General features: G+C 49.0%; 2 protein-coding genes across 2 annotated transcripts; one reads left to right on the forward strand and one right to left on the reverse strand.

Moving 5' to 3' along the window:
• Window positions 1–286: 286 nt before the first annotated feature.
• Nr0b2 (nuclear receptor subfamily 0 group B member 2) lies at window positions 287–3,477 on the reverse strand. Its single transcript, XM_005079560.4, has 2 exons — window positions 2,922–3,477; window positions 287–794 (listed from the first exon to the last, which is right to left on the reverse strand). The coding sequence occupies exons 1-2, from the start codon at window positions 3,457–3,459 to the stop codon at window positions 553–555; spliced, it is 780 nt and encodes a 259-aa protein (XP_005079617.1). The 5' UTR covers window positions 3,460–3,477; the 3' UTR covers window positions 287–552.
• Window positions 3,478–13,788: 10,311 nt separating this feature from the next.
• Window positions 13,789–26,040, forward strand: Nudc (nuclear distribution C, dynein complex regulator). The gene is made up of 8 exons (XM_005079559.4): window positions 13,789–13,980; window positions 16,539–16,616; window positions 22,768–22,971; window positions 23,059–23,124; window positions 24,005–24,319; window positions 25,045–25,128; window positions 25,212–25,330; window positions 25,787–26,040. Exons 1-8 carry the CDS (start codon window positions 13,900–13,902, stop codon window positions 25,836–25,838), a joined length of 999 nt encoding a protein of 332 aa, XP_005079616.1. The 5' UTR covers window positions 13,789–13,899; the 3' UTR covers window positions 25,839–26,040.
• Window positions 26,041–26,586: the final 546 nt, after the last annotated feature.

A 26,586-nucleotide genomic window follows, 5' to 3' on the forward strand; every position in this document is an offset into this window, starting at 1 on the left:
GCCTCTAGGGGACAGTAACCTGAGAGAGGACAATGGAGGCTCTGGAGACAAGGACAGAAAGTCCCTCTGCTCAGGGAGAAGGGCAAGAAGGTGGCAGGTAGTAAGAGAATGCTTTTTGGCGGCTTCTCATTCAGTTGTAAAATAAACCTAGTCTCCAGCACTGAGGTCACCATCCCTCTCTGGAACGTTAAGGAGCTGGTCTCTGCTTCCATTCCAGGAGTTCCCTCTGGCAAGAGTAGAGAGCACCCTGGAGACTGGCTGGGCCCTTCCATAGGCAACTGCAGTGTCAGCAGGTCATACCTTTTATTACAAAAATCAATAACTTAATTTAGTTCTATACAAAGTCAGGAGGAATTCTGGCTTGAAGTACAGCCTCATTCATGCTCCCATCTCTGCCCCTGGCCCAGAGACTTTGGGGGCCATTAAGGACCTATTAAGCAGTTAGTACGCTGTGTCCAAACCAAGGAAGTCCAAGCTGGGGGCATGGCTGAGGTGAGGGCTGCTCCTGGGGAGTTGAGCTCCCCTTTGGAAGCACTGGACCCACTCTGCAGGTCACCTCAGCCAAAACATGTCTTCCAGCAGCTCAGCGATGTCAACATCTCCAATGATTGGGCGGAAGAAGAGGTCGACCAGAAGGCTGCAGGAAATGTTCTTGAGAGTGGAGGCCATGAGGAGGATTCGGGCCAGGCGGCCTTGGTTAGCTGGGTTCCAGGGCTCCAGGACTTCACACAAGGCCCAGTGAGCCTCCTGCTGCAGGTGGGAGATGTGGCGAGAGGCATGGAGGCCTGGCACATCTATGGCAGAGAGGGAGAAGAGGGCTGGTGAGCAACTACTCCACAGAGGCTAGCCCAGGGTGTGAGAATGTTCCCTCCCCTCATAGGCTGGGGTGCAATGCAGGGTCTTATGCATACTAGGGCATGCTAAGCAGGCATTTTACAATTGGGCTGTACATTGCTGGTTCCTTTAACATGCCAGGGAAGAGTTGTACCACTGAACTACATTCCAGCCCTTAAAGATAAAGAGACCTAATTGTTTGGTGATGCTATGTATCAAATTCAGGGCCTGTAGCTTGGGAGGTAATACTTTACTAATGAGTTACATGCCTTGGCCCACTCTACTACTTTGGAGGTTTCAATCACCATCTCCTTCATTTTACTCCATTTATGTGGATATAATGACTAAGACATACGGGGTAGAGAGATGGCTCAGTGGTTAAGAGCACTTACTGCTTTGACCGAGTATCTGGGTCCAGTTCCCACCTACATTGTGGCTCACAACTCCTGACACCCTCTTCTTGCTTCTGTGATCTTCCACCAAATGACACACATACATACAGGCAAAAACTTATACACATAAAATAATATATAAATAAACCTCTTTCTTATTTTATGTTTTGAGACAGAGTTTCTCTGTGTAGCCCTGACTCTCCTGGAACTTGACCAGGCTGGTCTTGAACTCACAGAGATCCACCTGCTTCTGCCTATGGAATTAAAGGTGTACACCTGATTAAATAAATCTTGTTTTCTTTTTTTTGGTTTTTCGAGACAGGGTTTCTCTTTGGCTTTGGAGGCTGTCCTGGAACTAGCTCTTGTAGACCAGGCTGGCCTCGAACTCACAGAGATCCACCTGCCTCTGCCTCCCGAGTGCTGGGATTAAAGGCGTGCACCACCAACGCCCGGCTCTGACTAAATAAATCTTTAAAAATACGTTTTGAAACAGCCGGGCGGTGGTGGCACATGCCTTTAATCCCAGCACTCGGGAGGCAGAGGCAGGCGGATCTCTATGAGTTCGAGACCAGCCTGGTCTACAAGAGCTAGTTCCAGGACAGCCTCCAAAGCCACAGAGAAACCCTGTCTCGAAAAACCACAAAAAAAAAAAACAAAAACAAAAACACAACAAGGCTGGGGGAGTGGTGGTACACACCTTTAATCCCAGCACTCGGGAGGCAGGGGCAGGCAGATCTCTGTGAGTTCAAGGCCAGCCTGGTCTAGAAGAGCTAGTTCCAGGACTGCCAGAGCTGTTACATAGAGAAACCGTGTCTCAAAAAAACAAAACAAAAAACCCAAATCAAAAAAGAACCAGAACCAGGCTGACTGAATTTGAATCCCAGCCCTGCCACTTGTTAGCTGGGTGACCTTGGATAAATAGTTTAATCTTTCTGAGTGACCTTAGATAAGCAGTTTAAATCTTTGTGCCTTAGTTTCTTCATCTGTCAAGTGGGGATAATGACCGTACCTGTTGCCCACAATTGCTGTGAGGTTTAACCAAATCACTATCTACAAAACCCTCAGACTAAGTCCTGACATATGGGAAATGCATGTGACCCTTTGGTACCATTTCTGCCATTTGGCATTAAGCTTTAACTTTCAGGGCCTGCCTCTTGACTTCCTCAAAGCTACAAAGACTATTTTCCCATGCCAGGCATGGTCTTAGTTTGAGGTCAACTTGCTTTCAATAGTGAGTTCTAGACCAGCCAGGGTTCCATGGTGAAACTCCCTCTTCTCCTCAGGGCCTTTCACCCCACCCCATCGCTGTTCTCCACCCAGGGAGTGATCACAACCTTCCCTTCCATTCCTTTTGTGTGGCCGCTCTGAACCCGTGGAGGACTTTGACCTTCAGAACCTCACCGTGCAGCCTGCCCTTGAAGATGTGGCTCCCGCATGGTCATATTGGCCTTACCGCCTCTCCCCTTCCGGCCCAGTGGCAAACACCAGTCTCTGCACTAGCTTGACTATATTCCCAGGCCCGTTCTGCTTCTGCCTTACTGTGCAGCCTTCCAGTAGTTGCTTAGCCTCTCTATGTCTCTCCTGGGAGATATCTGTTTGAGGCTGACAAGGATGTAAAGAGACAATGATTCTTTTCCTGGCTGGGTCCTGTCCCCACCCAGCTTGGCCCCCATCCAGGAGTGTCCAGGAGCTCACCTGGGTTGAAGAGGATGGTTCCTTTCAAGTAGGCATACTCCTTGGGACCAAGCTCAAGGCTCCCGAAAGACTCCAGACAGCGCTGGAGCCATTGAACAGCAGCCAGCGAGGGCTGTGGCCTGTCTGGTAGCTGGGAACCCTGGGTACCGCTGCTGGCTTCCTCCAGGAGGATTTTTTTAAGTATACTGGGCACTGGAGCCTCAGCCACCTCAAAGGTCACAGTATCTTGAGCCAGCCCAAGCAGGAAGAGAGGGCCCCAGCAGACCCCCAGCAGCAGTCGCTGATCCTCCTGGGGCAGGTGGCAGAAGGAAGGCAGGTTCCTGAGGAATGCTACTGTCTTGGCCAGGACATCCAAGGCTTCCCGGCAGGTGCGGTGGGGAGCCCTCAGGCGAACAGGACGGTGCTGCTGGCACAGGCAGTGGCTTGGAGAAGCGGCAATGGGCCTGGCCCTGAGGCTGGGACTTAGAAGTGCGTACAGAATAGCGGGGCGGCCTGCAGAGCCCTGGCAGGGGCAGCCCCCAGACTGGCTGGAGTTCATGGTTGGTGTCTTGTTCCTGTTTCTTCCCAGCTATCTGGCCCTCTGTACGCTGGGTGCTATTTATATCCTCCATGGGTGGGAGGGGGGAATGACCATGCAACCTTGACTCCAGAAGTCATGTTCATTGAAAAAAAAAAAAAAACCCATAGACACACAATGACCCTGGCGGGACTGGTGAGGAAATGGAGGGGGAAGGGCACTGGAACTCCACGTGGCCTTGCTATCACTTTAGTCAATGAACTGGCCATTGTGGAGCACAGGGCCACCTGCCCACTGCCTGGCTGCCCTTTATCAGATGACTCAAGTGTATAAATAAACAAGGTCATTAACCTAAGCTGTCCAGGGCACCAAGGTCTCAGGTGCTCAACCAGCCAGTGGCTGTGACTGCTGTTTCTATTGGAGGCCACTTTCATGCACACAAGACCAGGGTTCTCACTGAGCCAAGGAGCCAGCCAGAGAAAGCCAGCTAAGGCCTTGAATGCATGACCCAGCCTGGAAGTACCTTATCGCTGCTGTGTTTGCCTAACCTTGGGGCTCTGCTCCTGTTGTCGGTAAGGAACAGGCTGCAGGGAAGGGAGCCAGGTCCCCCGGGGACTTTGCTCATTGTACAGTTTAGGAAGCCCCCCTCCTGTGACTCCAGCGCAGGGGCCCCTTTGGAGGAAGACCATTCCAGAGCCCCCTGCTCCCAGTCTGCGTTCCTATAGCTCGAGGGGCTGGGCCTGCTGGCGCTTGCAAGACTGTGACACTTCAAGACTTCCATTTACTGAGGACCCACTACATATGGGTCACTTTCCACTGGAACGTTGAGGACTTCCCGGAGACACGATAGGTGAAGTGACCTGCTCAGTCACTCCAACTGGAAGGGACAGAGCACAGATATGTCTGGCCTCAAAGTCATCCTTGTTTGTCCCATCTACCCCCAATCAAACGTGCAGCTGAAGTGTGAGTTTCCCGGCACAGGTGGCTAGCAGCTGCTCTCACCCGCCCCTGCCTGGTCTGCAGGTGTGGTCCACCTACGGTGCGACTGAAGACACATCTCTGCTAGCACATGGCTCTTCTGTCCCAGACAGTTGTCTGCAGTGGTTAGAGGCGAGGTATGAGGGAAAGGGGAGGCCCTCGGTTGTGTCAGGTTCCTGACCTTGGCTAGCCTTGCCCAGCAGGCTTGCTGTCGCCACACTCTTGGGCAACCTGGTGCTCCGGATGAGGAGCCCTGGCATCTGGTCTTGGCTCCACGCTTCCCAGTCACAGTGTGACTGACTGTCAGCTGCCCTCCAGGGTTCTGTGAGCCTTGGTGTCTGTAGTGTTGACAGAGCGAGGGCCTGTGTAGGCTATGAAGCTGGCATCCCGCTCGCTCCTTTTAGACATGCAGACAGCCTGCTTTCACTGTAGTGACATATACCTCAGTCCAGGCCTCCTTAGGAAAAGGATAGACAACCAGGTGTGGCAAGGAACGTAAGAGTGAGAGAACAAACAGATGGAATGCAGAACCGGGTGAGGTCCTCACGTGGTCTTGAGGTTATATTCAAGCTTGAATTTTTTGGATTTTTTTTTTTGGTTTTTCAAGACAGGTTTCTCTGTATTGTTTTGGAAGCTGGCCTCGAACTTACAGAGATCCCCCTGCCTCTGCCTCCCTAGTGCTGGGATTAAAGGCATGCGCCACCAACGCCCGGCGTCTATGTCCTTTTAATCTGCTACATTGTTCTGTGAATATACCTTTGTTTTCTGCTATAAAAGACACCAGTTGGGCTGGAGAGATGGCTGGGATCGACATGTGAAGCATGTTTCTAATTTATATAAAAAACATAAGTAAAATAATAAAAAAGACATCAGTCTTCCTAGTTCCTAGAATCAGCCAGTACTCCAGTCTGATTCTGGCATGGGAGTGTAGTTAATGGAGGGAGCGTGCCTACCATGTGCAAGGTCCTGGCTTCTGTAACATGAACAATTTAAGACCCAGAGACAGATATTGGGGTTCAATCTTCAAGTTGGAGACCAGAGAAGCAAAGCAGCCAACCATTTTCTGTTACCTCTACCTCAAGCAGAAAGGGCTGTCCTGTCTCCATGAATCTCCAGAGACAATGCTATCTCCATGAATCCTCAGAGACAAAAGCTCTGAGTTCTGTCTCCTCCTGCCTTATATTCTGTGAGAACACCAGACCTTGAGCAGAGACCCACTTCCCCTTCTGCCTGGGAGTAGGCAGCTGTAAGACAATGTTTAGTAGAAACATGTTTACTAAAAAGGATACAATGCCAGGGGCAATAAGTTCCTGAAAAAGGCCTTCCCACGGAAACTGCCCTGACCTCGACCTTGTCCAAAGACTAACCGCATCTTCAAACCCACACACATCCACCTCTGGTGTCAGAGCAGAACCAGCCAGGGGAGAGGAGAGAGCAGAAACTTCTCTGGTGGGAGCCTTTCTTAGGAAGTTTTCTTGAGCCTTTTTGGGGCCTGCTTAAAGTTTTCTTTACATCATTGAACAAGTCTCTGTGTTGTCAATCCCCGACACCCTCCGCACGTTCTCGGACACAGGCCGAGCAGCAGACGTGACAATTGGAGGTTCCACCGAGATCCAGAGAGACTTGGAAAGACTGGGAAAGATTGGCCAGATGGAAGACTCGAAAAGGAGAGACTCGATAAAGAATCAAAAACAGGTACCTCAACTTCTAACAGTAAAATTAATTGGATTAAATCTCCAGGCCTTCACCCAACAAAGGTTGGGAAAGTAAGGGGACCCTGAGAGATTGCCCTCAGTTGGAGGGTGGATTGGATTAAATCTCCAGGCCTTCACCTGACACCAAGGTCAGGAAAGAAAGGGGAGCCTGAGAGATCACCCTAGGTTGGAGGATGGATTGGATTAAATCTCCAGGCCTTCGCCTGACACCAAGGTCAGGAAAGAAAGGGGAACCTGAGAGATCATCCTCAGTTGGAGGATGGATTAAAAGTGGGTAAACTAAAAATTGGTAATAGTTAATAAATGAGGTACTGGTATTAAGTAAAAGAAAAGGAAATGTTAAAAGTGCATGAAATGAAAAATACACAGAGAGTCTGGATACTGTGTACAGTTGTGTTGTCTTTAAATTGTTTAATTGCTAAGAAAGGAACAAAAACTGCTAAAAGACATTTGATTATTAATGTTGCTAAATTAATCCAACTTGCATGTTTTGAAAATGCTTTGACTTCTAAATTTAAATATAAGGACAGGTTACTTGGGAAAAGAATTTCTGCTTTTGTTTCCACAGAACATAAAAAGCTGTGGGTTCCTTCCAGACTAGTATGGTTTGATGAAGCAAGACCACCTGAAGCAGTGGCCCAGGTGATCCAACACCTAAAACAGCTGAGATGATGCAGCCTTACAGACCACAAAAACAAGAACTTCAACAGGGTTCTGGGTTTGTTTTTTTGTTTTTGTTTTTTTGTCCTGATCCCCATGGTATTTCAACGCCCCTGAACAGCAGGAAGTAGTTTGGAAAGAACGACGCCCACATTCCCAAATATTGTTTATAAATTGGCATTAACGTCCTAGTCACCTGAGATAGGTGCTAATTTATATATATAAAGAAGGGGGGAGATGTTGGGCCCCAGCCCCATGGGGTCTCTGTGAGTTGCTGGTCAGCCTACAAGTGCAACTTGTTTTCCAGTCCAAGTGCTTTCTGTTTTCTAGTCCTGGCTTACTGCCCTGGCCTTGACCCTCTGACATCAACATCCAGCAGGAGGAAAACAAGATCTCTCCTACCTGGGGTTTTTTCTACTGTGCTGTAAACCTGTATAAAAAGCTCCTCCCTCCTACAAGGGAGAGACTTCTTAGCACTTGCAATGAAGACACACACACACAGACACACTCTCCTGGCAATAAAGGCAGCACATGCATTCTCTTAGTACAAACAAATGGACGTCTGATCCTTCTTTCCCTGATACCTTGGAGTTGATTGTGGCGCTGCCTCCACAATCCGAGATCGTGAAAGCGAGGTAACTGGACGGTGTTAAGAAACTATGGGGAATAGTTCCGGGAAGCTAGAATCATTACAGTATCAACTAAAAAAGCTACTTAAAGGACATGGGACTGCAGTCAAGTCTAAAACCCTAGAAGGCTTTCTAAAATCCATCGAACGAGCCAGTCCATGGTTCACTACTGGGGGAAGCTTAAATATTCCAGATTGGGAGGAGGTTCGCTGTGATCTTCACAGACTTTTACGAAAAGAGGGATCTGAGTCCTTGCCCCCTACGACATTCTCCTTATGGAGATTAGTGAAGGGAGCACTTTTGACAGATAAGGTTCGTCACCGCCAGGTAGTTCAGGACACAAAAGAGGCTTTTTTAGAGTTACAAGAGACTGAGACTCAAGCCTCCTTGAGTTCAGGGGCAGAGAGTGAGGAAGAGACCGTGACTGAAACTAGAGGCTCCATTGTTAGTGAGGATGAGGGGGAGTCTCTTAGTAACAACAAAAAAACGGGTAGAGGTCTCCGGGCAAAACCCAAAAAGGGCTCCAGTCAGAATCGGTTATATCCTTCTCTATCAGATCTAGAAAATGGAAGTAGCTCAGACTCAGACTTGTCACAGTCTGAAAAGGAACGGTTACTTGCTGAGATCACGGCCCTTAAAAAAGCACTAAAAAAGATTCGAATTAAGGAAAGACAGGACAGGGAGAGAAACCCTTCTCCATACTCTGAAAAAAGGGACTCCTCCTATGAGATAACCCAGTCCTTCTCGGACCTGGAGGGAAGACCCAGAGGAGGGGTACAATGCTGCCCGGTGGTGGCCCCAGTAATGGAAGTTCCAGATCCGAACAATTCTGGACAGGTCATTCAGCGTCATAACCCTTAAAATTTTAAGGATATAAAACAACTTAAAGAGGCAACTTTAAATTATGGAGCACAGGCTCCCTTTACACTTTCCTTAATGGAATCTTTTGCGTCTCTTAATTTGACACCTGGCGATTGGCAGCAGCTTTGCAGAGCAGCTCTGTCGGGGGGAGATTATTTGATTTGGAGAGGTGAGTTTCAGGAAAGATGCAGCCAGACAGTCCAAAGAAATGCACAGGCCAGACAGCCCCAGAGAAATGTGGAGATGCTTACCGGGAGTGGTCAATACGCCACCATTCAGCAACAAATGCAATATGACATCGCAGTCTATGCCCAAGTGGCAGCAGCGGCCCAAGGGGCTTGGAAAGCATTGCCTTCCAAGGAAGAAGGGGATCATCTGTCCAAAGTCCTTCAAGGACCCTCTGAACCTTTTCAAGACTTCGTAGACCGTCTCAGTCAGGTAGCAGAAAGAATATTTGGGGGCATTGGGCCTGCGATGCCAGTCATCAAGCAGATGGCATTTGAAAACGCAAATAAGTATTGTAAGGAAGCCCTTCGCCCCTATCGTAATAAAAGTCTAAATGACTACATCCAGATCTGTAGTGACATTGATGGGAACTTCATCCAGGGCCAAGTGTTAGCTGCTGCTATTCGGCCCCAAGTGGGGAAAGAAAGACCTACTCTGGGAGGGAGAAAAACATGTTTCAGCTGCGGTAGAGAGGGACACTTCCGTAGAGAGCGCCCTGAAAATAGTACTACAGGTCTCAAGAGACCTGGTTTATGCCCCCGTTGTCGAAGGGGATATCATTGGGCCAATAACTGCTACTCTAAAACTGACTGGGAGGGAAATTTCCTTCCTACTAATAATAATCAGGGAAACTGGAAGAGGGCCCCACCCCAGGGCCCCAAAACCAACTTGTATATGACCCCTGCATCTGGCAGTGGCAGTGACCATGTCTCCAAGCCAGCAGCTTTTGCTGGATGTCAGCATAGACCGAGGAGATAGTCTGGAGTCATGCTTATGCCCGCTATCTTAGAAAAACTGCAGTATAAACAGCCACGGTTTTAACAGATAAGACACATGGTCAGAAAAACATAAAGATTTACAGTAAAGTCAGACTCGGATGAAGAAAAACCTCTAAAGGTTTACAGTGTGTTTAAAAATATAAGTAGGATTGAGAGAAAAAAACAAAAAAAAAAAACCCAGCATAATGTTAAATAGAGAGACCGACCGACCGGGCGTTGGCGGCACATGCCTTTAATCCCAGCACTTGGGAGGCAGAGGCAGGCAGATCTGTGTGAGTTTGAGGCCAGGCTGGACTGACAGCCTCAAACAATACAGAGAAACCCTGACTCAAAAAAAATTGGTAACAGTAAAGAGGTACTGGTATTAAGTAAAGAAAAAGAAAAGGACAAAGGTATATGAAATGAAAAATTTTGTTTGCATTTAAATTCTATTTTGTGAGTCATCTCTAAAAACTTTTGGCCAAAAGCCTGGCCTCTCCACCTTGCATCTACAGAGTTACAAGGAGTAGGTACAGCTGTACCCCATGACTGTAGCTCAAATGGAGGAATGATAAAGAACATATAGGACTTTTTAACCTTTTTAGTTCAAGGATTAGCTGGAGTTGTTCTTTTACATAGATTTCAATTAAGGAAGCTTCATTGCAACAGACTAATCATGACCTAGGGAAAAAGAATGACTGAAAGATGCATGTATGTTCTGAATGTATGGTGTGGCCACACCGGTATGTATGAAATGTGATTGTGAATGCGTGAGTGTGAACTGCTTATATGATTAAAAGGATACTTAAATCCCTTCAAAAACAGTTCAGAAGCTACCTAGATTGCTTTATATATAGCCAAAAGGAACATCCAGCCAGTCTGTTAATGTTTTAACAGAAAAATTTAAGATGCAAATGAGGCTTTGTCAGCTAGTGAGAGTTCTACAGGTTAGATTGGGAAAGACTGCTCACAGACTTCAAATAATTTTCAAAAGTTATTTGGACACAGTATAGTTTATAATCTTTGAGTGATTTTCAAAAGTTTTTGGGAAATATTTAATGGATATGTCATTTTTAATGGACATCTACAAATAATCTAAGTAGTAATTCCAATTTACCTAGATAGTTAACCAAGGAGGGTAGAGAAATCCTTCTACTGTTATGGTCCAGCTTCAACAGTTCCAAAAAAATTTTTTTTTAGAAAATATAAAAGGGGGAATAATGCCCCCAGTCCCCACATGACTCATCAAATAATACATTCCTCATTTAAAATTTTTATAATGTGAATGCCAGTGAGCTTCAGACAGATTCTGGCATGATGGAACTTGAGTAACCATTGCTCAGGTCAAATGGAGACATCCATGCACTAGACAGTGGAGAAGACCCTAATTTGGGGTCGAGGGCATGTTTGTGTTTTCTTGCAGGAAAAGAATAAAGCTTTGGCAGCTGTCAGACCATTTAGTGAAATGCATGGAGCAGAGAAAAACTGGACCTGAGACCATGGGAGCCTACCTAAGCCAGTTTGAGATCTCCTAAATCAGTGTTCCTGACCCTTGATGTCATCGAATCTAGAGCCCAAGAAAGAAAGAAAACAGTCGGTTCGAGATGTCCAGTTTCTCAACAGACCTGCTGCATCAACCTTCCGGACCCATGAGTTTTCATCGTGAAGCCAACAGAGAAAAAAGGACCCATTTAAAGCATTTGGACATTGGTATGGACTATGATGAGTGGCAAAAGCCTCTTTTCAGTATTTGAACAGGACATGGTCACTTGAAATATCAGACTTGATGGTTCCTGTTTCTGGAATCACGACTAGGCCAGTGTATTTTTCTGGAGAAATGCAACTTGTCCTAATGCGACAACTATTGTTCATATTTTTCATAATGCTACATGTATAACATCAATGATTGTGCCCAATGTATCTGTGCAAGTGCACTTTCTAAATGCTTTCCTGAGCAGATCTTGAAACGATTGTAAACTTTATCAAATTGTAAATGTAAATCACATGCAGGTTACCCTTGTAACAGAATGTAAATCACGTGCATGTTACCCTTGTAACAGATGAAGGCTGGTAGAATGTTATGGCCCAGATCTGGTGATGGGTATGGTGATGGTGAGGCGCTATGTCAATGGGGGTCCTGGAAATGGTGGCAGTGGCAGTTGGCATTCTGGCTTTATGCCGAGCTCAAATGTGCCTTGTTCCAGAGGCAAGAGATCCGTAACCAAGTATTGCTTAGCTTAGCCCATGGCAATCCCGATAGCCATGAAGGTTGGTTACAGATGATTTAAGGTTGGGGCGTCTCCGACGACGGGCAACCTGTGGGGAAGACCCCTCCCACCTAAGACAGGGGTTCAAGGTCCCCCAAAGACGGGAAAGGGAGGGTGACCCTACTTGACCTAAGCCAGGAGTGCCTCATTTGAAAATAAAAAGGGGTGAATTGTGGGAACACCAGACCTTGAGTAGAGACCCACTTCCCCTTCTGCCTGGGAGTAGGCAGCTGTAAGACAATGTTTAGTAAAAACATGTTTACTAAAAAGGATACAATGCCAGGGGCAATAAGTTCCTGAAAAAGGCCTTCCCACGGAAACTGCCCTGACCTCGACCTTGTCCAAAGACTAACCGCACCTTCAAACCCACACACATCCACCTCTGGTGTCAGAGCAGAACCAGCCAGGGGAGAGGAGAGAGCAGAAACTTCTCTGGTGGGAGCCTTTCTTAGGAAGTTTTCTTGAGCCTTTTTGGGGCCTGCTTAAAGTTTTCTTTACATCATTCAACAAGTCTCTGTGTTGTCAATCCCCGACACCCTCCGCACGTTCTCGGACACAGGCCGAGCAGCAGACGTGACAATATTCCTTTCTCTGCTCAGCAGATCACTCCTGTCTCCACCTCTCTACTTCTGGGATCAAAGGAGTGAGCTCTGCTACTCTTCACTCTTGTGTAGGTCAGGGTAGCCTTGAACTCAGAGAGATCCATCTGCCTGTATCCTGAGTCCTGGGATTAAAAGGTGTGTGCCACCACTGCCTGGTTCTATGGTTTGCTAGTATGGCTGCTGGGATCAAATGTGTGTATCACCATTGCCCAGACTTCTATGACTTGTGACTAGCTTTGCTTTCTGAACCTTCAGGCAAGCTTTAATAAATCATAATATATCACCACAGGCTTATATGCTCAACCAGAGCAAGGGGGGTTAGAGAGAATAATGGGACTCTCAGAGGGGGAGATGGCAGGAACCTGGAGGCAGGAGCTGATGCAGAGGCCATGGAGGAGAGCTGCTTACTGGCTTGCTCCTCATGGACTGCTCAACCTACTTTCTATGGAACTCAGGACTCCCTGCCCAGGATGGTGTCACCCTCAATGGGCTGGGCCCTCCCCCAACACTCGATAATTAAGGTTTACCTCTGTGGGATTTTTTTTTTCGAGACAGGGTTTCTCTGTGGCTTTGGAGGCTGTCCTGGAACTGGCTCTTGTAGACCAGGCTGGTCTCGAACTCACAGAGATCCGCCTGCCTCTGCCTCCCGAGTGCTGGGATTAAAGGCATGCGCCACCCCCCCCCATACCACCCCTGCCTTTTGTGGGATCTCATGGAGGCATTTTGTCAATTGAGGCTCCCTCCTATCTGACGACTCTAGCTTGTGTCAAGTTCACATAAACCAGTACAGCTTCTAACTGACAGACGACACAGGTCAGCCTTCAGAGACCTGAGTCTGTCAAGGGAGATGTGTCCTGCTCCTTTCGGAGTGTTTAGCTGAGGTTCAACACTCTGGAGTCCCTATTCCACGGACGGAGATACAGCCAGGTTCTCAGTAAATGTTTGGTGATAATCTTCCAGCAGTATAGCACTTCCAGGTTTATGAAGTGAAAAATAAATGCACACGTGGGGTGGAGGGCTCTTAAAGTGATGCACATGGGCAATCTCAGCGCTTGGAGATGAAGGCAGGTGAACCAGAAGTACAAGTTCGTCCTTACCTCCAATACACCGTCCCTGTCATGGCAAATCAAAGTAAGACATCACCATCACTCCCACCACCAAAAAAAAAAAAAAAAAAAAAAAAAAGAACAGAAAAGCTAAGAATTTCCAGACAGTAGGGGAAGAGCATTAATCCAAGTGCAAACGGTTTCTAAACCTGGGGCTCTATGCAAACTACAGTTTTGTGCGCTCTTCCAAAAGCCTGGTCCAGTATGATGGAGTAGGTTGTCCCTTTGGTGAGTGCTTTCTTCCTGGGTCTCAACTGTCGCTGGTAGGAAAAGACAGCAGAAGGTACTGCTTGATCAAAACTTCTCTTAACTTCCAGCTCAGAGCTTTCTAGAAGGCTCCCAGGTATCCGGTGACCATAGCAACTCAAACCAAACTCTGCGGCCGCAAGTCCCGCCCACCACTTTAGGGTCGCGCCTGTTGATTTGCTCCTCCCGTTAGCCAATGACCGGTGAAGCGGGCTGTGTTCCGGGAGCACAATGGCCACCGATGGGCTGGGAGGCGGGAAGAGAGCAGGGAAGGGCGGAGACCCGGCGGCCGGGACAGTGCGTGTTTCCGGCTCCGCTGCGGAAGGCCGGCCAGGGGAACCGTTGGGCCCGACGCGAACCGTGCCGAGCGCGGGCATCGCCGAGCGCGAGTGCAGAGCTCGGGAGTGCAGCGCGATGGGCGGGGAACAGGAGGAAGAGCGCTTCGACGGCATGCTGCTGGCCATGGCGCAGCAGCACGAGGGCGGCGTGCAGGAGGTAAGCGGCGTGGCCCCGCGCCCCAGCCCTCCTCTGCCGTGGTTCCCCGAGACCTCCCCCACCCCGGCCGCGCGGGTCCCCGAGGCCTCGCAGATTGTCCTCGCGCCCCAGCTTCCGGTCCGCCCACCCCGCGAGCGAAGTCTCACTCCCAGGCCCTCAGCGCCCTGCACCTGGCCCCCAAGAGCAATCTCGTTGTCCCAGAGTGACCCCAGAGCTTCCGCATCCATTCTGTGCTCCACGCGGGCTTCCGCTTGCCTTTTAATGATTACTCCCTAGAGCATCTCTGGACCGCCTCTCCCAGACGTGATTTCCATCCTAACCTGAAGCGGAGCCTAGCTACCACCTATCGCGTACTGCGTGGGGTGGTGAGAACCGGGGTGAGGTCAGCACGTGGCCTCTTTAAGCTTGAATCGGGGAAGTGAACTGGAGACCTGTAGACGTCTTCTCAGTTGCCTTCTACTAGGTTAAGCGTCCCGCATGGTCTAGCCTCAGGTATCTAGCCTGTGAGGTGAAATTTAGGAATCCCAGGTCTCGGGTTTTGCTTTTGTTTTTTGAGTCAGGGTCTTGCTATGTACCCCTGGCTTGCCCAGAATTTGTTATATAGACCAAGGTGGACTTATAATTTAGGATCATCCGCATGCCTCTTTCTTCCAAGTGCTGAGATTCAGATGTGCGCCTAGTTTTCTTGAGTTTTAGGAAAGTAGTACTTCGAAGGGAAAGACCAAGTTCATAAAAATAAGATTTGTTCATCATGTATTTGTCATTATCTTGTACCAGACACAGAAGACTGGGTCCTGGGGATGCAGACACAGACAGAGACCAGGCCTTGCCTTCATAAAGTTACTGATGTACAAAGAGAACTTGCTTTAAAAATACATTATTTGGAGTCAGGTGTGCCTTTAATCCCAGCACATGGTAGGCATTTTGTCAACAGAGGCTTCCTCTTCATATGACTTTAGCTTGTGTCAAGTTGACATAAAACCAGTCACTACACATTCCAAGTCTTTTTCTCTAGGTGCTTGTGTTGATCAGGGACTTCTGAATCCCTTGAAGGGGCAGAGTGTGTCAAATCTGCAAATGTGAACAACCTCCTTCTCTCCATTTCCTAAACCGACATAAGATGGATTTGGGAGTGAGTTCACTTTCTATTTTAAAGTGCCTAGAAGTAGGGATTACATACAGTGGGTTAAATTCTCATGTCAAATTTAGAACCATAAACGAACCTGGAAGACATTATGCTAAGAAAAAATAAGTCATATAAGAAAGACAAACACCGCTGCCAGTGGTGGCACAAGTTTTTAATCCCAGCACTCAGGAGGCAGAGGCAGGTGGATCTTTGAGTTTGAGACCAGCCTGGTCTACAGAGTGAGTTCCTGGACAGCTAGAGCTGCACAGAGAAACCCTATCTCAAAACAACTACAAAAAGCTGAAAATGTAAGTGAACAGTCCAATGATAACAGTGAACCTTCTGAACATCAGAGCTTAGCAACATGGTGCAATGCAGAGAACCGGTGGTTTGCTTTTGTGGGGAGTATCGGCTGCCTAGGATTGCAAGGCGTCGTCTGTACACATAGTCCAGGGACGACCAAACAGATTCAATTTCTACTTGGCGCATGTTGCTGTTGTACCAAGGTGAAGTCTAAGTAAACCCTAAGGTGCCTACCATCATGAGCTGGTAACCATCTGTACTCTGAGCCATGGCTCCTGAGTCTTGTGCAGGAAGAGTCTGCCATCCTCTAGCCCATCTCCCTTTCTGTGCCAGATGCTCGCTGCCAAGGGTTTACTGTGTAAATAGAGAAAGTCCCAGCATTCATTGTGCTCAGCTTATGGAGGATACCATGTGACCATTTCTTCAGTCTGTGATGTACCAAACCCTGGGCTATAAACCAAAATAGACCCTTTCTCCCTTACAGTGATTTTCTGTGGTGTCCCGACATCCCATGTCATGCCCCCCCATTTGTCTGTGTAACATCCCTAGCTGTCCTGATTGGCCTCGAACTCAGTGAGACCCGCCTGACTCTGCTTCCCGAGTGCTGGCATCAAAGGCTTGTGTCACCACCACTCCCTTTTCTCAGGTTTTCCATTTAAAATTTTTTTTATTTTATGTGCATTGGTGTTTTGCCTGCATGTATTTCTGTGTGAGGGTGTCAGATCTTGGAGTTATTTACAGACAGTTGTGAGCTGCCATGTGGGTGCTGGGAATTGAACCTGGGTCCTCTGGAAGAGCAGTCAGTGCTTTTACCACTGAGCCATCTCTCCAGCCCCCAGGTTTTCTGTTTTTGCTTTTAGTAACAGCAGCAGGAAAAACCTAAAACAACACTGGGCGAATAAAATCACCCTCTGCTCTTTTGAGACAGTCTCACTTGAGAGCTGAGCCTGACCGTAAGTAAACCCATGATCCTCCTGCTTCAGCTTCCTGAATATTGGCGGGGACGCTGGCTGTTGGGTGGGAGGTTCGGAGGTAAAGACTCATTCAGACTCTCCTAAACCAGAACATCGTCTCTTGCTGAGGGCCCCGTCCTGAGCCCCAGGCCTTAGCTTCCCCCTCTGTCTTTCAGCTCGTGAACACCTTCTTCAGCTTCCTTCGACGCAAAACGGACTTTTTCGTTGGAGGAGAAGAGGGGATGGCAGAGAAGGTCAGTGCTGGGGACTCCTTTTCCTTGGGTGTGTCTGTTGCTGGGAAGACCAGCCTGGCCTGGCTTGTCTAAGCAGGAGCAGAGTGCTAGCAGGAAGGGGCTGGGAAGTGAGCTCTCACCGAGGACCCACTCCTGGAAGGGTCCTTTGCTCTGCTCTTGCAGTTTCACGGGTGTCAGCCAGCCCCATTTTAGGGGTGAGGAAGTTTACTCACGGGTGTTGTACACTCTGCAAAGTCCTGAGCTGGACTGTAGAAACACCACAGAGACCATCTGTTGTAGGCTTGCCTTCTGTCCCTGAATCGCTCTCCACCCCCACAGGGTTTTATCAATTATCTGGCTGGAGGTAAGTGGACAGATACTACAATTTGAGGCCAGCCAGTGCTACACAGTGAATTCAGATCTATGGTATGAGTCACCATCTCAAAAAAGAAAGCAAAAATTAAAAAAAATCACAGCTGCCCAGGCCTGTCATTTCAGCACTTGGGAGATGGTGGCTCAGGGCCATCCTTGGCTATATAGTCACCCTGGGCTATATTACTACCCCTTTCCTCCAAGTTACGATGAACTCCTACCTCGGACTCATTCAAACAGCTTCCATCAGAAAGATAAGAAAAGCTGTGTGTGATGTTGCTACACAAGGTTACTGTGGAGGCTGGGGCAGGGGGTGGCAGGTTTGAGACCAGCTGGTACACTTGAAAAGTGACAAAGATTGGAGTCACTGGGCATAGCAGCGGGGGTGTCAGGTGGTGCATCTACTATGGCAAAGAGCCTGGTGGCACCTCGGGTGTAAAAATGGAGTCACTGTGCCCAGCATTCCATTTCTGGGCAAGACAGGAAAGAGTTGCTTGCCCACCTCCATTTCTGGTAACAAGCATTCAGAACAATCAGGAGGTGGGTGGGGCTTTGAGGGAAGGCTCTGTAGTAGGAGGGCTGGCTGCAGCTGCTCCCACCACCCACATCAGATGGCTCACAACTGCATGTAGCCAGCTTCGTGGGATCTGATGCCCTCTCCTAGTCTTCTTGCCCACTTGGACTCAGTTGTGTATACCAGCTCAGAGATGCACATGTGCATAAATAATTAAGGGTTTTTTTTTTTAACTTGTTTTTGTTTTTCCAGACAAGGTTTCTCTGTATAGCCCTGACTATCCTGGAACTCTCTGTAGACCAGGCTTGTCTCGAACTCACAGTGATCCACCTGCTTTTGCCTTCTGAGTGCTGGGATTAAAGGCATGCGCCACCATGCCCAGTATGAGATCTTTTTTTTTTTTTTTTTGGTTTTTCGAGACAGGGTTTCTCTGTGGCTTTGGAGGCTGTCCTGGAACTCACTCTGTAGACCAGGCTGGCCTCGAAGCCTCTGCTTCCCAAGTGCTGGGATTAAAGGCGTGCACCACCAACGCCCGGCCCAGTATGAGATCTTAAACTAAAAGCCCAATCCTTTGACACACCATTCAAGTCCAGGACTTATCGAAACTTAGGTTTGCTAAGAGCTCATTTAGAAAGAGAGCTTGGGGAGAGTGTTTCTTCTACTGACTTTTATTATGAGAGGTAGTGGGATGCACTCAGGAGGCAGAGGCAGGAGGATATCTGTGAGTTTGAGAGTAGTAGTAGTAGTAATAGTAGTAGTAGTTGTTGTTAGTTCTAGGTCAGTTCTCCTTCTCTCTCTCCCCCCTCCTCTCTTTCTCCCTCTCTCTTCCCCTCCCTCCCTCCCTCCCTCCCTCCCTCCCTCCCTGCCTCCCTCCCTCCCTCCCTCCCTCACACACACACACACAGAAGCAGAGCATGTGGCAGGATTGAGGGTGTGGCGCCTCCATGCACTGAGTTGCTTTCTTCCCAGGATCTTCATGTTCAGCGACTGGGAACGGTCCCGGCTCCAGTGTTTAGGGATTTCATGTGTGGCTGTGATTGACTGCCCAGTCATTGGCTGCTGATCCTTCAGTCTGCAGGTTCTCTCCACTGGGGAATGGCTTGTAAGATCCAGCCTCAGATCTCGATGAGTCTTCTAGCAACCAACCAGTCCTGATTCTCACAGACAGGGTTTCTCAGTCCAACACAAGATTCGTCCTTCCGTCCAGAAATACCAAGGACTTAGAGCTTTGTGTCGGGAGCCTGTGACAAAGACTTGGTTTCTTACGTTAGCTCACGTCCTTCTTGTGGCTGAAGTGTTCTTCCCTAGAACTGCACTGTGGGTAGACAGGAAGTCCAGAACCCTGAGTGCTTTCTCTCCTGCGCTGTCGGCTGTCTGTCATGCCTGTACCTATCACCAATGATGTTCTACCTCTTTCCTTTATTTGGAGAAGCTTCCCATCTTTGCTTCTATGCAGGAAGGGCCCATACTCCTGCTTTCAGAATAATTACTAGTGCATTTCCAAGGTGATTCTTGAGGTGGGTTTTTTCTCTACTGTTAAAACTCATGGACTTGAGTAAGCATGTTCCAGGGTTATTACCAAGTGAATCAAGAGGGAAATCTGTGTCAAAGGACACAGGCCATTTTGGCTTTTGATCCTAGTGTGAGACTGCCTATCAGCCCTTGTCCCAGGCCCCATGTAAACTGCTGTCAGCTTCCATCTTGGGAGTTTGTCATGCTATTGTCACCTTGCTTCTTTGATTCCCTCTACCTAGCTTGCTTATGTGAGCCACCCCTACTTCCTTTTTGTTTGTCTTTGGCTGTCCATAAAGGGTAATCAGTTGTCATCTAATTGCTTTTGTGTGTGGTACTGGGGACTAACCCTTAGGCTGACGCCTTGCTAGGTAAGTGCTATGCCCTTTGTGTATTCCCACCTCCACCCCAGTCAAAGTCTAGATATGAGAAACCCAGTGGCCTCAGACTCCATCTTCCCTCTTCTGCCTCCCAGTGCTGGGATTACAGGAATGGAGCCACTATGCCTGGTTATACCATTGAGTCTTTACAAAAATTCTTTAAATTCTGTAAGTGTTTGAACAGATATACTTCCTAGTTAGCTGCTTAATACAAGGTGTTTTGTACTGCCGGGTGGTGGTGGTGGCATTGGCGCATGCCTTTAGTCCCAGCACTTGGGAGGTAGAGGCAGGTGGACATCTGTAAGTTCGACACCAGCCTGGTCTATAAGAGCTAGTTCCAGGACAGGCTCCAAAGCCACACAGGGAAAGAAAAAAAGTGTTTGAAAATTCGTCTACATTTAGAAAAGTAGTTGTGATTGTGATGCTACAAAGAGAGGCAGTGGGCTGGAGAGATGGCTCAGAGGTTAAGAGCACTGACTGCTCTTCCAGAGGTTCTGAGTTCAATTCCCAGCAACCACATGGTGGCTCATAACCATCCGTAATGAGATCTGGTGCCCTCTTCTGGCCTGCAGGCATACATGGAGGCAAGATGTTGTATTAATAATAAATAAATAAATAAATAAATAAATAAATAAATAAATAAATAAAAAGAGGCAGCATCTGGTTCTGGAGGGCCTGGGGCTGCATGGGGCACAACCCTCAGGATGCCACTCAGGTGAGGAAGGTGCTGATGGCAGGGTTAGATGCAGGTCAGGGGCCTTGTTCTTCACAGGACAGGGGATTTGACTTGGGAAGAAACAGAAGGTGACCTGAAAGCTGCCTGAATGGGACGGGGCTGTCCCAAGTAAAGGAAGCAACTGTAGCAAATGTATCGCTGTGGGGCTGGAGAGATGGCTCAGAGGTTAAGAGCACTGACTGCTCTTCCAGAGGTCCTGACTTCAATTCTCAGCAACCACATGGTGGCTCACAACCATCTACAATTCAATTTGGTGCCCTCTACTGGCGGAACACTGTATGTGTAATAAATAAATAAATCTAAAAAAAAAAGTTTAAAAAAATGTATCGCTGTGGAAATTACTCAAAGACAAAGTTGCATGAAGCACACATGCTGGCTTTGCAGGCCAGATAGAAGGGCCTGGGCAGAGGCTGAGCACATAGGCTCCTTGCTGGGAAGTGATGGGCCATTCTGTGTGAGGTGGTACCAGGAGGGTCTTCATAGGTGACTCTTTGCTCTGACCTTGATTACTTGGATGACTCAATGAGAAGCTTCCTAGGAGGAGAAAGATGCTGGGCTACTGGTTTGTGGAGTGTAGGAGTGTAGCAAGCTTCCTTGTCGGGTTATCTTTGGATTGCCAGCCCCCAAGTAAGGACACAGAGACTTATTCATTATGAAAGCTTGGCCTTAGCTTAGGCTTTTCCCCAACTAGCTCTTTTTTTTTTTAAGATTTTATTTATTTATTACATATACAGTGTTCTGCCTACATGCCAGAAGAGGGTACCAGACAGATTGAATTGCAGATGGTTGTAAGCCACCATGTGGTTGCTGGGAATTGAACTCAGGACCCCTGGAAGAGCAGCCAGTGCTCTTAACCAGTGAGCCATCTCTCCAGGCCCCCCCCCCCCCCAACTAGCTCTTATAACTAACTTAAATTAACCTGTCGGTATTAATCTACGTTCTGTCACGTGGCTTGGTCACTGCTGCTCTGTACCATGTGTCCAACTTCTTCAGAGTTTCCCTGGCATCTCCCTGCCTCTCCTTCCTAGAGTTCTCTCTTTCCCCAGAATTCCTGCATTTTCTCTCCTGCCTAGCTATTGGAAATTCAGCTCTTTATTGGAGAGAAGCCAAGTTGGTTCTGCCTGTTTCTTAGGTGAGGGCTGCCAGCTCTGTGTCTCTTCCATCCCAACTCTAGGCATCTCCTTGTGAGAACTCTGGGGCCTGTGGGGCCACTTGTTAGTTGAGAGAGGGCAGGGGCCAGGTATGCCACCCCAACACAATCTGGGAAAGGGAGAAAGATGGGGTAGGCAGGGCCAAAAGACAGAATCAACAGGATGCTCTCCCTGAGCATCCCTGACCAGATGCATCCTTTGTGCTGCACTGCTTGTCAAGCGTTACTAACCTGAGGGCGGGCAGGGTCAGGCTCTCATGCCCTTGGGTTCTGCATAAGTGGCTCTGCAGTGTGCCCTTCCAGACTAGGAACCATTCTTGTCCCCATCATCTGTTAAGAAAACACCTGTGGTCAACCAACCAGGCTCAGAATACCTTACTCTGTCCCACCTGCCAACCTGTGGCTCCTAACCATGTGTTGGTGACTAAAGCTTGACTCGCAGCCTCCACAGCCTCTGCGTAGGCCACCTCTAGCCTGCCCTTTGGTGGGAGGGGCTGGGAAGAAGGGTCAGAGGCTGTTCTTGTTGGCTTTGACTTTGCCTGGTGGCTCTTTGAACCTCTTTTAACCTCCAGTGCCTAGGAAGTAATAGGACAAATGGATTGTGACATGATTTATGGGGCTGGAAGAGGGGAGGGCCCTCTGGTTCCTGTCCCTCCTTGGCCAGTGATTGTCAAATGGCTTGAGTTCAAGGTCCCCATGATGAGAAACTGGGGGCAAAGCCCTCTGGTGGAACAGCCTCTGCTGCTGTTGCTTCATGATGACCTGCTGTTTCTTTCCACAGCAGCACGGCCTCTGAGTGCCTCGTTTCTTTCACTTCTGTTATTACTCTTTTAAAGAAGTAATTAACTTATTTTTATTTTATATGTATTGGTGTTTTGCCTGCATGTGGGAATCAGATTTCCTGGAACAGTTGTTACAGACAACTATGAGCTGTCATGTGGGTGCTGGGAATTGAGCTGGGATCCTCTAGAAGAGTAGCCAGTGCTCTGTTCAGAGTCGGCTAGAGTCGTTTGAGCTGGTCCTGGAGACTGGCCAGTAAGACAAAGAGCTCATTCTAGGTGAGAATAGCATTTGCCAAGACTGTTTGTTTAGACAGAGAGATGAGGATGACTCTGGGTCATTCTTCAGACCTGTAGCAGGTGGGGGTTGCAAATCCTGGGTGGCAGGGAGGGCAGGCCTCTAGTAGGTCCTGGGGTTGAAGTATCATGGGAGACTTGCTCAGTGGACATGGAAGGACTTGAAATTGGAAGCTCTCTGTTTAGGAAGCAAAATAGACTCTTCCTTTGCTGATTCTGGGTGTGACTTTGAGTGCCGACAGCCAGGGAGCAGACGTGTAGACCTGGCTACTAGGGTAGGCTTCCTAAGGGGACTGAGCCTGAGCTCTGGTTGTAACAGAAGCCGTACCAGCACCGTCCTTACCAGTGCTCAACTGTGTACCTGGCACCAGTTGCAAGGCAGAGGTGGGCAGGAGACAAAGCCCTGTCCTGATGTTTCACTGTCTTCCCCAGCTCATCACGCAGACCTTTAACCACCACAACCAGCTGGCACAGAAGGCTCGGAGAGAGAAGCGAGCTCGGCAGGAGACTGAGCGTCAGGAGAAGGCAGAGCGGGCAGCCAGGCTGGCCAAGGAGGCCAAGGCAGAGCCCCCTGGGCCACAGATCAAGGAGCTAACTGATGAGGAGGCAGAGAGACTGCAGCTGGAGATTGATCAGGTGAGCTGGGCGCCCCTCCTGCCCCCACCCCTGACTGCATCGGTCCTGGGAAGCAGGGATCTGCTCACCTGTGCTCCTTTGTCACAGAAAAAGCATGCAGAGAATCATGATGTCCAGCTCAAGAATGGCAGCCTCGACTCACCAGGGAAACAGGTAAGATAGACTAGCGGGGGCTGAGCTTCCTCCCTCCCACGGAATTCCCTCCTCACCCTCCCCTGTCCCCAGCCTTGAGGACTCTTTCCAAAGAGAGGGAAAACACAGATCTAGTGTGGTGGTCCACACCAGGAACCTCAGCACTTAGGGAGCGAAGGCAGAAAAATTGGTGTAAATATGGGCTATAATAGTGAGAACCTATTTCAGAAGAAATTAAAATAATGTTTTTTTCAACCCAGGCATAGTGGCACACGCCTTTAACCTTAGCACTCAGGAGGCAGGGGCAGGCGGATCTGAGTTTCAGGTCAGCCAGGGTTTTGTAGAGAGAGATTGTCAATGATAGTAAGAATTTTTTTTTTTTTTTTTTTTTTTTTACGACTGGCCTTAAGACTGGGACAAGAAAACCCACAAGTGGGCTGAAAAGTGGTTAGGAGCACTTGTTGCTTTTGCAAAGGTCCCAGGTTTGGTCCTCAGCACCCACATGGTAGCTCACAACCATCTCCAACTTCAGTTAGGTGCACTCTTCTGTGCTCTGTGGTGCCAGGCATGGACACGGCGCACATGCCTACATGTAGGCAAAACACTCGCATACTTAAAATATATCTGAAAATTCTCACAAGTCAGAGGGCACCATGCAGGGTGGACTGAGGGGTGGGGCAGTCAGCTCCGCCATATCCCTTCTCACAGGATACATTTTGAGCCCCCCTGGCAGAGACCAGAATCTGTTTTTACCTTTGGCTCCCAGTGACCCGGGGTGTGTGGGTGTGCGATGCTTAGGTCTGCTGTCGTGTGGGTGTTGTGTCCAGTGGCAGTTCTGGGCCTGACGTGGTGGAAGTCTGGTCTGTCCGGTAAGTCACTGAGCACCTCTGACTATGAGCAGGATGCTGAGGAGGAGGAAGAGGAAGAAGATGAGAAGGACAAAGGGAAGCTGAAGCCCAACCTAGGCAATGGGGCTGACCTGCCCAACTACCGCTGGACCCAGACCCTGTCGGAGCTAGACCTGGCGGTGCCCTTCCGAGTCAGCTTCCGGCTGAAGGGGAAGGACGTGGTGGTGGACATCCAGCGGCGGCACCTCCGGGTGGGCCTCAGAGGACAGCCACCGATGATTGACGGGGAACTGTACAATGAAGTAAAGGTGGAGGAGAGCTCGTGGCTCATCGAGGATGGCAAGGTGGTGACGGTGCATCTGGAGAAGGTATGAGGGGCCCTGCCCAGCCCGGGGCTGGCTGGGGAGAGACCTGCTGACTTCCGCTACTGTGTTACTAGGCCTTGGGGACTTACTCCTCACTCTGCCCTTGCTTCGTAGTCAGGAAAAGCTTCGATTCAGCTGTGTGACTCGCTTAGGGCAGGTAGAGTCAGGTCTTGTATGTCAAGCCTCTTCCCATCATGCTTGCACGTGGGTTCAGTTCCACACATGAATACCTGCCTCGTGCCAGGCGCTGTTCTCATAGAGCCCACATTGTCTCCTCCATTGCCTTCCTAGAGGAAGGGTATTTACTGGAGTAAATAAAGGTGGCTTTTGGAAAGGGCCAAGAGTCCAAGGACAGCTTCCCCTGGCACAGGTGACTGGGCTGCCGCTCACTCACCGCTGTGCCCTTGGCGTCCCTCCTTTCTTGTTCTCTGCTCTTCCCCGCTCCTTCTTGTTCACTGCTAATACCTGTTACTCTAGCCTCTCCGCCACAGCGAGCGGCCATTGCACAGTCTTGCCCTGCTGCATTGATTGGTAACTGCTGGCCTCTGTGTCTTCCCCGGCTGCTGGGTGGAGAGGGGTCCTGTTCTCCTGTACCCTGCTCCCAGCGCAGGCCTGCATGGGGCTTGGATACAAGATGTGGATGGGAGAGAGTTCAGTTCTAAAAGGGTTGAGGTGTAATTCCTGGGTCACAGAGCTTTCTTTCCCCATGGATGGCTTCCTCCTCTCAGATCAATAAGATGGAATGGTGGAACCGCCTGGTTACCAGTGACCCCGAAATCAATACCAAGAAGATTAACCCTGAGAACTCCAAGGTGAGTTCTGGTTGCCCAGGAAGTTTGTTGTGGAACTTGAGGGGCTAGGTGGTCCATTCGTCCGTCTCCCTGCCTCTCTCTAGCTGTCAGACCTGGACAGTGAGACTCGCAGCATGGTGGAAAAAATGATGTACGACCAAAGGCAGAAGTCCATGGGCTTGCCCACCTCTGATGAACAGAAGAAACAGGAAATCCTGAAGAAGTAAGTAACTCAGGGTCAGGGAGGATTGCTCTGGGTGACGACAGTGTGGCGATATCTTGCTTGTATAAATAAAACCCGTCTGGGGGTCAGAGAAGCAAGATCTCACCACATGACAGTGCGCCATGGGACTCTAGACTGCCCTGCCCCATCCAGCACAAACCAGCCAAGTTCAAGGTTCTGTGGCCTTGCCTTGCCTACTCTGACCACCTGTCAGGGTCACCTCCAGGACAAGGCTACTTAAGAGTAGGAAGCAATAGGTAAGAGGAGGTCATTGCCACCTACTGGAAACTGGTGCCAGCGTCAAGGGCCCAAACAGGCTTTCAGCTGAGGCCCCATGTGGCTTAGCCCCAATGTTTTCAGGGTTCTGAGGAGGTTAGGCCCAATGTCAGGACTGGAAATAGTAGGCTAGCTCAGAGTGGACAGCTCCCCTTCACTCTTAATGTTTCTCCTTCCCAGGTTCATGGATCAGCACCCAGAGATGGATTTCTCCAAAGCCAAATTCAACTAGCTCCTATGTTTGCCTTCCTGAACTCTTGGGATTGAGCCCCTAAACTTCCTTTCCCACCTTTTCCTGGGACCTTGGAACCTTAGGGCTGGGACAGGCATGGGACCTCCCAGGCATGTGAGCTCCGGGGTTTCACCGGAGATGGGCAGGGTCTTGGGGTCTTCTCCCGATTTGGCCTGTTACACATTAAAGCTCTTTATCCTGCTTCGCTTGTGTCCTCCCTTTAGCCCCTCCCTGACTGCTGCAGGGAGCTGGGGTTTTGGTTTCCAGCCCAGATTCTGTTGTGTAGAATTCTAACTACCAGGCCAGGTTCCTGACTCTGGTTCTCAGCCCCTCCCCACCCCCATGACATAGGGAGGACTGTGACACAGGTTTTATGTATTTATTTATTATGAGACAGGGCTTCTCTGTATCCTGGGATTTCCTGGAACTCACTTTGTAGACCAGGCTGGCCTCAAACTCAGATACACCTGCCTCTGTCTCCCTCATTCTGGGATTGAAGGCGTGCACCCCAACCACTTGGCCCTGTTTTGTTATTGTGTGTGTGAACATGCTAGTGTAGACATGCTACATACAGCACATGTATGAAGTCAACTTTGTGGGTCAGTGTTCTCCATATTTATGTGGGCTCCAGGGATGGAATTCAGATTACCAGACTTGCCAGTCTGAGCTGTCTCAACCTGACACATGTGTGGTTCTGAGCGAAGGTGATTCTGGCCACAGATTCCCAAAGGGACCCAGACCTTTGCTG

Source organism: Mesocricetus auratus, unplaced genomic scaffold, assembly GCF_017639785.1.
Source record: "Mesocricetus auratus isolate SY011 unplaced genomic scaffold, BCM_Maur_2.0 Super-Scaffold_100014, whole genome shotgun sequence".
In the NCBI taxonomy this organism is placed as follows: domain Eukaryota; kingdom Metazoa; phylum Chordata; class Mammalia; order Rodentia; family Cricetidae; genus Mesocricetus; species Mesocricetus auratus.